Below are 12,432 nucleotides of genomic sequence, written 5' to 3'. Positions count from 1 at the left end.
AACAATATTATTATCTGGCTTGGACGAAGATTATGGAAATTTTTCTCGGAGTATAATAGCGTGGCCTCAGTGAGAAGGCAGAATTTCTCAGAACAAAATGTAGAAGTATTATCAATTCTGTCCTTCGAAAAATAAGGACAGGAAAGAAACGACATGTCCAGGACAAAGTGAAACATATAAAAATATGTTTACCTGAAGCAAATAATTTATCATTTTTATTATTAATTTATTTATTATTTTTTTTTATAGAATTGTAATTTGCGCTTGTAAGTGCTTCTTTGTGGAGTTGTGGATAAGGGAGGGATTTTTTTTTTTTTTTTTTTTTTTGTAAATAAACTGAACAAAATATTAAATTATATTACGTGCAGTTGAAAGTGAGTGATTTCATACGAAGAATATATCATCATTTTCCTCAGAATGTGTAAGAATCATGAAGTTCGTAGCAATTGTCGAATACCTATGTTGATGCTTGGTTAAGACTGAAAGTATTTTTTGTAAGAGCTATGGCAAATTATTTCTTCACAAAAGTAATACCGAATTCGGGTAAAAAACATAAAATAAAACTAAATTTCAGGTGAAAATAAAACGAAAAGTTCAGGTACCTACTCATAACTGAGTTGGCCTATGATCGTGGACTTGTAGTACACCCGGTATGAATTAAGTAATACAGAAAATCCTTTTAAACATATAAAAGTTTTAAAAAATATATTTCTTCAATTGAAAATGAGGACTGAAATGGTTTCAGTTTTACGTTCCATGGTTATATCCTGTACGCTGAAGAAGACGGATAATTAATGGAAGTGATTAAGAGTCGAGAAAACTCATTTTAATTCTTTCCAATCGTGACAGTTCTCTTGATCTTCTAGTTGAGTGTTATGCACTTTTATGCTTAATCTAATACGACAAGAACTCAAGCACCCAGTAGGGTACCATTATGCGATCATGTCTGTATCGTTCAGTTGTACTTAATATAATCATATCAGAAGTCAGCACTCGACTCGATTTATTGGGCTGCGGTAGCTGAGTGGTAGAGAGTTCACTTCTGGTGCGTAGGGTCTCTGGTTCGATTCCAGCTCGCGCCAAGTGGGCTTTATTGTGGACAAACACCGTGTGCGTGGGCTTTCACGGGGTTCTCCCTTTTCTTGCCACTTTCTTTATTTCACCATTTCATTCATTTCTCATCACCATCGTCTTCTTTAGCCTGCACGGCATAATCATGGGACATAAGACTGAAATATTTCATTTCACTTATTTTTCGACTCGATTTATATAATTCCTATTGCCATCTTTACACGCATACGTGCTATTTACTGTTTTTATTTGGTAATTAATAAAAGAAAGTTTCAAACCGATTGCCAGTTTGTAAAACATATGTAATAATAAATATCGCATTAGAGTAAAATCGACGTTATTCAAAACTGCCTGACGGGAGATATTCATATAATCCTCGATTATGCAGTGCATTTCTGGTAGACGTTCATTCGTGAAATCTTAAGTAGGAATGCCTTTCCTGTTGATAAATACTGTTGCATGGGAAGATTGACGTTTTCGATCCCTATAACTTTTTTTTTTTTTTTTCGTTCTTGGTTTGTGTGTGACAGGCTAAACGCCTGTAAGTTATTGATGATATGTAACTTATAGAACAAACATACTGACTAATAGGAAGTAAATACGTAGTTTCTCCGTGCTTCGCTTTCTCGCTCGGCTGTAACTTTTTGAAGTTTTCTTTGTGAAGTAAAATCTTTGGTTACTCCCTGTAAGCAAAGAAAATGGATGAGGAGTGAAAATGAATGATTAAGACCGATGAAGGAGCTAATGGAAAGGACGTGGATCACGATATGTAAACTGTTCTTTTTGAAGTATAACCTCACACATAAACTATTGGAGCTTTGATGGTTCAGTGGTAGAACTCTCACCTCTTGTGTGTAAATTCCGTGATTTGATTTCAACTTGCACCGAGTGGGCTTTGTGGTGGACAAACATCGTATCTGAGAGTGTTCCCGTTTTCTTCCACTTCATTTCATCATTTCGTTTATCATCATCATCGTCTTCCTTAGAATCGGAACATAATCGTGGGACGATAAACTAGAAAACAAATGAATAAATAAACACAATATTTACTGATTTTTTAAATTCTGATTACTCTTGTTAAAGTATGTGTTTCTTGTAGCTTTGGAACCTGAATTCTTGGCTGTGTTTCAAGGCAATTGCAAAAGGATCATTTAGTGGGAGATGACTAAAAGAAAGAAGTCATGTTTATAAAATTTGCTTGTCATTATTTTTAATATAATAGAAGATATTTCCCGTCACCCAACTTAAAAAAAAAAAAATCTAATGTGGAATTCCTTGCCTACTTCCTTTGTATAGTCTCCTTTCGCAATAATATTGAAAAAAAAAGCCAAGGACTCAAAAGCTTTTTATAAAAAAAATCTACAGAAATTACTGAAATAATAAGAAAATGTATTTTTATAACCCTTTCTTTGTTTTATTCTGAATAATGTGACTCTAAAATAGTGTTCTTGTAATAGACCGACTGTGAAATGTGAACGGTGAAGGAATTCGATATCAAGATAATTACGTTTCTGAAAAATAGAATACCAAATCGAATCAAAAGTATAAAGAATTAATGTTGTAAACGGATCGAGAGTTAAAATAGTCCGCACTCGTATCTTCAGGTTTGAACTATACCGGAAAGAATAATCAAAATAGAAAATATTAATAACTTTCATTTTAGCATAGGAACCAGGAACGTAAGAACTTTAGAGCATGCGGATAAACGTGAAAATTTAAAAGTGGAAATGGATAAATACTGTATAAAGTGAACATAGTCGCTTTGAGTGAAGTGCAATGGTCAGAAAAGGTGAGATAGTAAGGGATATTATACAACACAATATTCTATTCGGGTGGCGTTAAGGCCGAGAATAGTGTTGGGAGATCAATGAGAAACGAAATAGTAAAAAGCGTAACCAAAGTGGAATGCTGCAGTGACCGCTTGATATTTGTAAAGCTAAGTGCGAAACTAGTGGATATGCCAACAGTCTACCATGGACAAAAGTAGAAATAATATATGACTAGATAAGTGATATATTGCATCAAAAGAGAAGGTCTACGCCATATTAATGGGAGACTTCAACAATAAAGTGGAAGAAGGAGCTGCGAATCAACTGGTGGGACCATTTGGACGAAGTAGAAGAAACACTGGGCCGGATGCTTATCGACTTCTGTAGGCAACATTATATAGTGGTGACGAATGCATGGTTTAGGAAAAGAAAAACCAAGCATGCAGGAAGCTGTGGGAAGCAACATTTCAGAAATAGTGACAAGACCTGAAGATACTACTGGGAGAGGACATTGATTCGGATGACAATCTTCTAATGGCAGAAGTGCAAGCACAGTCAGTGAAGAAAAATGGGAGAAGAAGTTGAAAATGGAACTTAGAGTTGCTAAGAAGTATGGACAGTGATGTGAAAGAAGAAATTGAAGAAAAATTCTGTGCAGTGGGCGATATGGTAGACAGTATTGAAAATAGCCGAGGAAAAGTTAAATATATTTTACTAGACACACTTCACAACAACAGTGGAATGATGGAAAAAGCCCCGAGAAAACCATGGGTAACTGAAGCCATGCTTAAGAAGATCGAAAAATGAAGAAGGGAGACGCCAATGCCTAAGAGAAATACATGAAACAATAAATAACGGAACTTAAGGGGACATTTGCCATTTTGAGATTTACTAATATTAATGCATTACTCATGTTCTGTCTGCATGAAAACACAATTACATTGACTATATGTATGATTAAAAGTGATTTTATACAAAATTAGATAATTAATTACTGCATAATTAATTATTAATTATGCATATTTATTACGTGTCTTTCTCTGTAATCAATTGTCAGAAACATTTTTTTAAAAAAGTATATGATTCTTTACACATTTCTCATTGACATAAAATAATAATACGCGTCAATATCGTGACAGATGTTAAATTATTATTAATTGAAAATGGAAAAGTGCATTGCTGATACTACTGAATTCCGTATGAGGAGCAAACTTTCAGTTTTGAGCACTATTTTTGTGGAAAATACTTTATTTATACCTATATATTGCATATCAGGCAAATCCCTATATATTTATCTTTTGATTGGTACCACAGTTTTGGATATAGACATATGCATTTCAAAAAAAGACATGAAATAATTTCGTAATATGTAAAATGCCACCCTCTTGGTTTGTGAGGTGGCGCCTCCCACTTCAGGCGACGTTTTTTTTCGGAACTTCTTGCAGTCTGGATAAGTCTTGACAGAGTTACCAACGCACAGTTTTATTCAGCTAGTGTTTTAGAAATGGGTCGAACGCGGCGATGTCCTTCCAGAAGTAGGAAGAGAAATAAGCTTTCTAAGGCTATTCGTTTATCTTGGATAAAAAGGCGTGAAATAGAAGATAGCTCCAAGTGTGACACTTCTGTTTGTGTATCTTTGGAAGAAACAAGTGGAAGTTCTATGGAGGTTCCAATTGCAAGGGATGAATCAGATGATAAAGAAAGGTGAGATTTATTTTACTTTCCATCCTGATTATTAATTACTTTGAACCAACATAAAATTATTCTTTAATAAAATTGTTATCATTCTATCTAAATGTATACAGGGAAAGAACATTGTAAATCCAGTTTTATTGATTTTATACCAAAACTATTTTTGTAGTCTGACTGAGCGTGTTGTTTACGTATATAGCTGCTTTTAACATCCAATTTACAGAGGAATGATCAAAAATTTTTTTTACCATTTTGGGTAGTCTAAAACATCGTGTGCAACGCATACTTTTACGGTTGGGTGCAATCTCAAAATCGAAGAAAAAAATGTACTTAGCCCTGTTCTTTCCCTGTACCCTTAACATGTTTCACTAATCTTTTAGTGGATTATTATAATATTGCTAGGTGTATTATTTTTAAAAAAATACAATTACGTGAAACATTTGCGTGTTTAATTTTATACAGCGATACATATAATAATACTATTATGCGCAATGTTATATATGAAGGGCTTGGAACAATATGCCACATTTAAAAAAAATCACTATTTTTAGGATCCTTGCATATCTTACGACCTGTAGTAGTCGATTTGGAAGTTGGGGAACACTATGTATTAATATAAAATGCTCTAATAGATTGAATAACAAAATTATTATCTAAGAGTCCGGGGTAACGCGTCCCAGAACGAAATAAAGTAGGGGAACGGATATTCGATTTTCTGGTAAATGGAGAACGACGTTCTCCGTATTCCCTCCAAATCGATCACTGATAACCCGTTGATCTTGACAAGTTTGCAAAAATCGAAATTAGGGTCAGTAGATATCATAAGTATTCTTGTTTAAATTACTTTTTTATGAAGCAATGGCAAATTTCACTTTTCTCTCTGATCATAAATATATATTAGTTTAGCGTCCCTTGTCAGCAGTGAGGCTATATGAAACATGGACCTACTGGTTAACATGGAATCCGAACCATAATCGTTCTATGCTCTCCTCTCGGGACTCGAACCCAGGACCCCTTGAAGCGAAGCGCACGTGCTAGCCACTAGACCAGCGATATATATATATATATATATATATATATATATATATATATATATATATATATATTGCATCTTATGTCTGAATATTATGTGTTTGTATATGTAGGTATTTTAGGAAATGTATTCTACCTTATTTATTAAGTGTTTACTTTTATTGGTTCAATAATATATATACCCTAATACACTTCCCATCTTCTTTGATACTGTTTAGAATTCACCTGAGTTAGATGCTTTACAAATACTTGTTATAATATACAACTAAAATAAAAATTAGGAATTAATTTAACTGACAACATATAGAATTACAATAAGGATTAAACGATTATTTTACTTTAGGACTATTAATATTTCAGACTTGAAGAAATGTACTTTACTCGACTCATTCTATCATACATTTTATAATGGTTTACTGCTAAAATATGTACACTTCGAGGAAAATCACCTGCTAAAATGTTCATTGTAACTGAAGGTTTAGAGGAAAAAGTAATTATATCTATACGCAATTTATTAGTGGAAAGCTTTTTAAAAAATCACGCTTAATTTACAGATTATTCCTACTAAATAATTTTTAGAAATACTTGGTCAACTCACCCCTGAAGGGGACTCAGCCTCCTACAACAACATTCAGTTGTTTGTTTACATCAAAGATTCCGGCAGCGTGATTTTTGCCCTCAACGTGTTTTTTTTTTTTTTTTTTTTTTTTTTTTTTGTCGTGGCTTTTACTCCACATGATTTTCTACTCTTGGTTATTCCCCAAAAAGTCATGAAACCGAGTCTAAAATTGCACTGTTTTAATCTATCTAAATTGCAAACGAAAGAACAAAACCAGTTTCACATTTGAACTTCATATATAAGTTACTTTTCTGGTTTAATTTTCGAGCGACAATAGGAGATAATTTAATAGTCATAGAGAAGAAAATCTAATTCGAATTTTTAAAAAGATAAACACATTTCTAGTCCTACATACAGGAAAAAAGTAATTTTTGACCATCTGTCCTTCATTTATTCACCCTATTCATATAAGCCATATCGTTCAACATATAAGCACTAAATTTCTATAAATTTCATTTTCATTTCTACAAATTATTATTATTATTATTATTATTATTATTATTATTATTATTATTATTATTATTATTATTATTATTATTATTATTATTATTATTATTATTATTTTATGTCATTTCAGCTCTGACACTGAGTCTCTACTATCTCTTGTAGTGGAGCCCGAAACAGAGATTGTTAGTCGAAATGACTTTCCAAATGGCTATCGAATTTGGGACACATTCTCAAGTGGTCCATAAAGCTCCAAGAAAACCACAGAAAGATATGTGTTTTAGGAAAAATGGATTTTCATAGAGAGAGACGTTCAGGAGTAGTGTCTTATCTCTATTTCAAGTGCCGCGTGTGCAAACGCGAAGTATGTCACTCTACGGAGGAGGAACAACAGTCTAAAAGATCTGTAATCAATACTGGGGCTGTTTGGGGCACTGTTTCCATTGGAAGTGGGTATTCTCATCTAGAGGAATTCCTCAGTATTATGGATATCCCATGTATGAGCTTCAAACTATTCAACAAGATTGAACAAGATCTGGAACCGGTAAGTAATAATTGACAAATCCGTTTGGTCTTCCCGGAAAATAAAAAACCTGAAAAATAGACTTTCCTACTTATCAACAATATCACAAGTAGCTAATATAATAGTTGCATTGATATAGTTATCATAATAGCACTTGCGCAATGAAAGTAATCTTAGTTACAAGCAGGCCCGCAACCAGCTATAGAAGTCTGGGGGTCCCAAGTCTTAAAATAATTGTTACAAATATATAAATTCATGATTTGTTGTGTTAATATAGTATATGATGCATTGAGATCTGCGAGCCATAAAAAATTTAGGGAGGTCTGGCCCCATTGCCCCCTTCTAGTTGCTGACCTGGTTACAAGGGCAACGTAGTAGTTTCAATTGCCAAAAATGTGAAAAACTCGAAAACGTAAATTAATCGTTAAAAAGAAAAAGAAAAAACTTGCACATAAATCGGTGATTTCAGCTTTGATAGCGATAAAATATGACGAATTTATAATAAATTACTTTTGCTTTTGAGAAAATCTTATTTTTCTTCTTCTTCTGCACCGCGACTAAGGAAGGCGGTAATGATGAAATAAGCGATAATGGTGGAATGAAGGAAGTGGAAGGAAAATATTTAGAGTGGACGGAGGGTGGAGTTTCAGTATAATGCATCTGACCCCCCCCCCCCAAAAAAAAAAAAAAAACGGGTTCCTAATGGTTAAAATACTAATCTAACCTATCCATTTGGAGAAGTATCAAAGTTGTAACTTCGATTTAGGAGTTTTTGATTACGTTTTCGGAGTTTGCACCACTCTGCGACCATAGCATAGTCTCGTTATGATCCTCAACCTACGTAAACCGCCATATAACGAATTGTGGATCACACTCGTTTTGCTGCTCTAGTGGAATTTTCATATTGATGTTGTCAAGAATACTTTATAGTGTGTATGATGAGATGGTTGCGCACCGGAGCCATACGAGACTTTAATCTAAATTAACGTGAAATCTAAAACATTGATCTTTCACGAAATATTACCCGAATCTCCCACACAGCAAGCGAGAACGCTATTTGGCCACCCGGTATTTCGACTGCAATTCAGCACTCTTGCAGGGACATAAGGTGCAGGGCCGTAGGCTAACCAAACATTGATGATTTTATGTTTATTAGATGCGAGATCGTAGAGTGAGCATATGTGGGAGTCAAGAGGTGAAGCCTCAATCGCTATCTACATTTTATACAAAGTAAAATTCAAACTGAAATTTTCTGAACGTTGCTAGTCTTTACAATACATACCAGACAAAGCATACAGAGACAAAAAATAACTATTTATCCGTATAGTTTCTGCACAATCGTAGAGAAATTGAGTCACATTCTCGATGACTAGGGAAATTTATTTTGTTCGTTATTGACATCACTCAAAGTAGAAAGGTAATGAGATTTGTAATGAATTAAAATTAGAACAAAATAACGATATGTCATGTTTTCTAAAACATTGTATATCTTTTGTAGGTGTGGACAGATTCTCTTTGGAGTCAGATGAAAGAAGCTGGAGAGGAAGAAAGAAGATTAGCGATTGAAAAGGGCCATGTAGATCCAGATGGTATACCATGGATAACTGTATACGTGGACGGAGGGTGGAGCAAAAGAAGTTATGGGCAGTGGTATGGGAAGGGGATCTGAGCAGTGGCGTAACTAAAGGCTTGAGGGCCCTCCCGCAGACAGGGTGGAGTGGGCCCTTCCCTACTTCCCACTTCGCGATTTGGGGGCCCCTGATGGCTTGAGACCGCCCGCAATGCAGGGTCTACGGGGCCCTTATTTACGCCCCTGGATCTGAGGGCGAAGTCCCCACGTACTCAATCTGACTCAACCTGCAAAACCTGGGTTGAAGCTAATCCTTTGGCAACTACAACTGAAATTCAATATGCTTGCAGGATTATGAGGTCGAGTAAACGCCTAATGAGATGCGAGGCCGTACACGGGGCGAATTTCCGGATCTGAAATGAAATTCGGTGTGCTTGCAAGTTTATCGGATGCAAGGCCGTTGGCCGAGCAAAAGGGATAAGGGAGGCTGAGGACGAAGCCCCAAAGGAAAGCCCCAAATGAAATTAAATATGGTTCTAGGTTCATGAACTGAGAGGCCGTAAACCGAGCAAACTGGGAGATCTAGGGGTGAAGCCGACGAATATATCTATATATTCAACTAACCACATTCTTTTTAAAATAATGTTTGTAAGTTGTTATTTCACCCTACTAATGATTGTGAAGATGGGAAATGAATTGTTTTGTTTGCTATCCATGTTCTATTTGGGGTGACCCTCCCTGCTGGTCTAATGGCTATTATGCGCGACGTGAACGGGATCCCGTGTTCGATTCCCGATGGGAGTGCATTGAACGATAATCTTCGGATTTCAGGAGTTGTATATCTACGTCTCATGTAGCCTCGCTGCTCAAAGGGACGCTAAACATAAAATCAAAAGTTCAACTTGGCATTCTTTTATGAGCACAAGTAATATAATTTTTGTTAGTATACATTCTGTGGAGATAGGGAACACCTCCCGCCAACAACAGGGCTTTCAATAGTTTCCGCTTCCACTCCTGGCTGTGTGAATTTTTCGCGAAATATGTTCATATGAAACACCCAAATGAGCTCCGAAACATTCCTGAAAGCTTTCACAGATGAATGGACAAAGCAAGCAATATTATTTTTCTTCTGAAGCAGAAATAGTCTTTTGTGAAGGTCACTGCAAATGGGGGGGTTATTGACCACGGAAGAGAAGATTGAAGAGCTGTTCCCATTTGCAGACTTCCTTCTGCGAACTCGATATTATCTCATTGCCAAAAGCAACAGCTGAAGTGAAGGGATGAAATTTTATAAGCACAATACCTTTTCCTTTTTCAGTACATTTTTTGTACTAGCTGATTCACAATTTAGACTAGCGGCAATTATCTTAGCCAAGATTCCAAACACCTCGGTCTCCTTCCCAACAGGTGGGGGGAAAAAATGACATTCTCTTGTTTCTGACCCTGCCGGCACGAACTATTTTTACATTCTTACATCTCGACCGTGACAATAGCTGTCATGTTCCATCGTCTAGTTTATTCCAGGAATTACAATCTTACTCCTAGCAGGACGGAGGTGTGGAGGACGGTACAAAATTTAGAAAAAATAGGCCTATGGCTAAACATGTTTAGATCAGTGCCGTTTTAAATAGATGTCGTAAACATATTATTTTCGTTTCGATGAGAATTGATGCTGCGGTACATTGCAAACTATATTAGTTTTAATTTTTGTTGAAAACTGTTACATATTGTATGTATGTATATCATTTTGTTTTCCATGCAATTAACACTAATGTCATAGTAGATTAAATGATAAGATTCGAATTAGTAATTTTGGTTTACATTGCTCCATACATACACTGACGCAAATCCCGGGGGGTGAAGGGGACATGTCCCCTCCTATCTTGGAACTGGGGGGATTGTCCCCAATAATCCGATTTGAAATGTGTTTTGGGGGGAGAAATTTGATTATTTGTGTCCGGTCGCCAGAAAGGAAAGTGAGATGAAATTAATGTCCACTCAGAATAAACCTCAAATTTGCCCGCCTCCCAATGTTGAAGACAACTCTGCTCGCCTAAGGCATAAGATTCTACAAGGCAGTTAGTGACCAGTTGGGATAATCTTTTTTAAATTAAAAATCAAGAAAATCAGTATTTTTTTTTATTTTAACGCTTTACTCTTATTCTATGGTGGCTGCAGGAGATCTACTGCCTTTAGCGGTATCTGAACATTTTTTTGTTCTACTGTACCCTATCTCTTACCGGAATTGAACCCTGGATAGCGAGCTCCGAAGGCAAGTGTGCTAGATACTAGACCAAGTGGAAGACCTTAAAATCAAATTAATCTCTAGTAGACTGTTACCTTGAATAGTATCAAATTAACATCTCTAGAACTGCTTTATATCCTTGTGCCAAGCAAAGGCGGTCTATGTACACTCATGTCCAAAATTATTGTCGCATATCTATAATTGTCTTCTTCTAAGAATATAATTTGATAATGATTTTGTAGGTTGCTTTAAATACTGATACTATGTGTATAATCGGGAAATGTATGTTTGTGGTAAATTTCATAGGAAAAGAATTATAAATATGAGGATTATAATGAGTAAAATAAAATGTTGCTAAATGGACAAGGCAATTTTATTTTCGTTTTACTGTTCCTATTTACTGCTCTTTTGACATGAAATTTGCCACATGCCATTTGAAATTTAACTACATTGTAAGAAATCATACTAACATTGTAAGAAATACTGGACGGATTTGTTATCAAATTTTATTCCTAGAACAACATATTTATAGATATGCGACAATAATTTTGGACATGAGTGTACATTAGAAATTCTAATTTTTGATACCGTTCAGGAACGTAGTTAGAGTTCTGATTTTGGGAAGCCATATTAGCAAATGGGCTCCATATAAATAACTTTAAATAAATATTTAGAGGGCTAAGCCAACTTTTAGGGGGTCCGTGGGCCCCCCTGTCCTCTCCTAGATACGTTCCTGGCACCGTTGTAAGCATGCGACAAATGTACAATTTTTAACAGTATGACATAAATGCACATTCTTTAGGGCTTAACGAACATAAAATATGTGCAACAAAACATATTCCTTAACCTATTGCCTAGAATCGAGCAGAAAACTTCAATATCATGAAAGCCTTTCACTTAAAAGCGAATTTTTTACAATAAATTAAAAAAAAATAAACAGACGCCACTTGGAAATGTCATCGACGAAAGACAGGGGGAAAAGTAGATAACGCCGATGTTAATAAATCTGAAAAAATCTACAAAGTGAAAAAAAAAAAAAAAAAAAAAAACTGACCTGTTCCAATTTCAGGGTGATTTACCCTGTACTTTAATGAAACGAAACGAAACGAAACCATTTGGTATGTTGAGATGGAAACACTTTGAGAAGCAAGAACCAACTGAGTTCACTACGGGCGCTAGAAGCGACCTACGCTGGTGACCTCTCTTGACACTGATACAAACTACGTAGTGGATCCGCTCCCTTTAAGCGGCGCCGCAGATATGATCTAATGTATGAGAAAGCACAATAATTAGGAAAAGAAGCTAACAAAAGTATGCGCGCGTTTGAAATCAAAGATATCAAGGTAATATAGCTACTTGCCATCAAAGAATCCTTAGAATCTTGGAGGAATACATGAAGGATCTGTAGAACTAGAAGAGTCGCCCCCAAAAATATTGTGATTGAAGCAGAGGAAGAGGTGATGATAA

General features: G+C 35.5%; 2 protein-coding genes across 4 annotated transcripts in view; both read left to right on the top strand.

Moving 5' to 3' along the window:
- The window catches only part of Klp31E (kinesin-like protein 31E), a 272,051-nt gene that overhangs the window by 35,909 nt on the left and 223,710 nt on the right, over window positions 1–12,432 (top strand). The window lies entirely within an intron of this gene.
- On the top strand, window positions 6,806–9,373 carry LOC145673423 (uncharacterized). Its single transcript, XM_081743117.1, has 2 exons — window positions 6,806–7,171; window positions 8,649–9,373. The coding sequence occupies exons 1-2, from the start codon at window positions 6,917–6,919 to the stop codon at window positions 8,817–8,819; spliced, it is 426 nt and encodes a 141-aa protein (XP_081599243.1). The 5' UTR covers window positions 6,806–6,916; the 3' UTR covers window positions 8,820–9,373.

This window comes from Thermobia domestica, chromosome 16 (genome assembly GCF_964235325.1).
Source record: "Thermobia domestica chromosome 16, izTheDome1.hap1.1, whole genome shotgun sequence".
NCBI classification, from domain to species: Eukaryota; Metazoa; Arthropoda; class Insecta; order Zygentoma; family Lepismatidae; genus Thermobia; species Thermobia domestica.
This window is presented reverse-complemented; position numbering and strand designations above follow the sequence as displayed.

Excerpts from the sequence above, each read along its gene's own strand:
- LOC145673423 (XM_081743117.1), top strand. The coding sequence starts at position 6,917 with ATGGATTTTCATAGAGAGAGACGTTCAGGAGTAGTGTCTTATCTCTAT. Across the intron at positions 7,172-8,648 it reads TTGAACAAGATCTGGAACCG|GTGTGGACAGATTCTCTTTG; the intron begins GTAAGTAATAAT and ends TATCTTTTGTAG.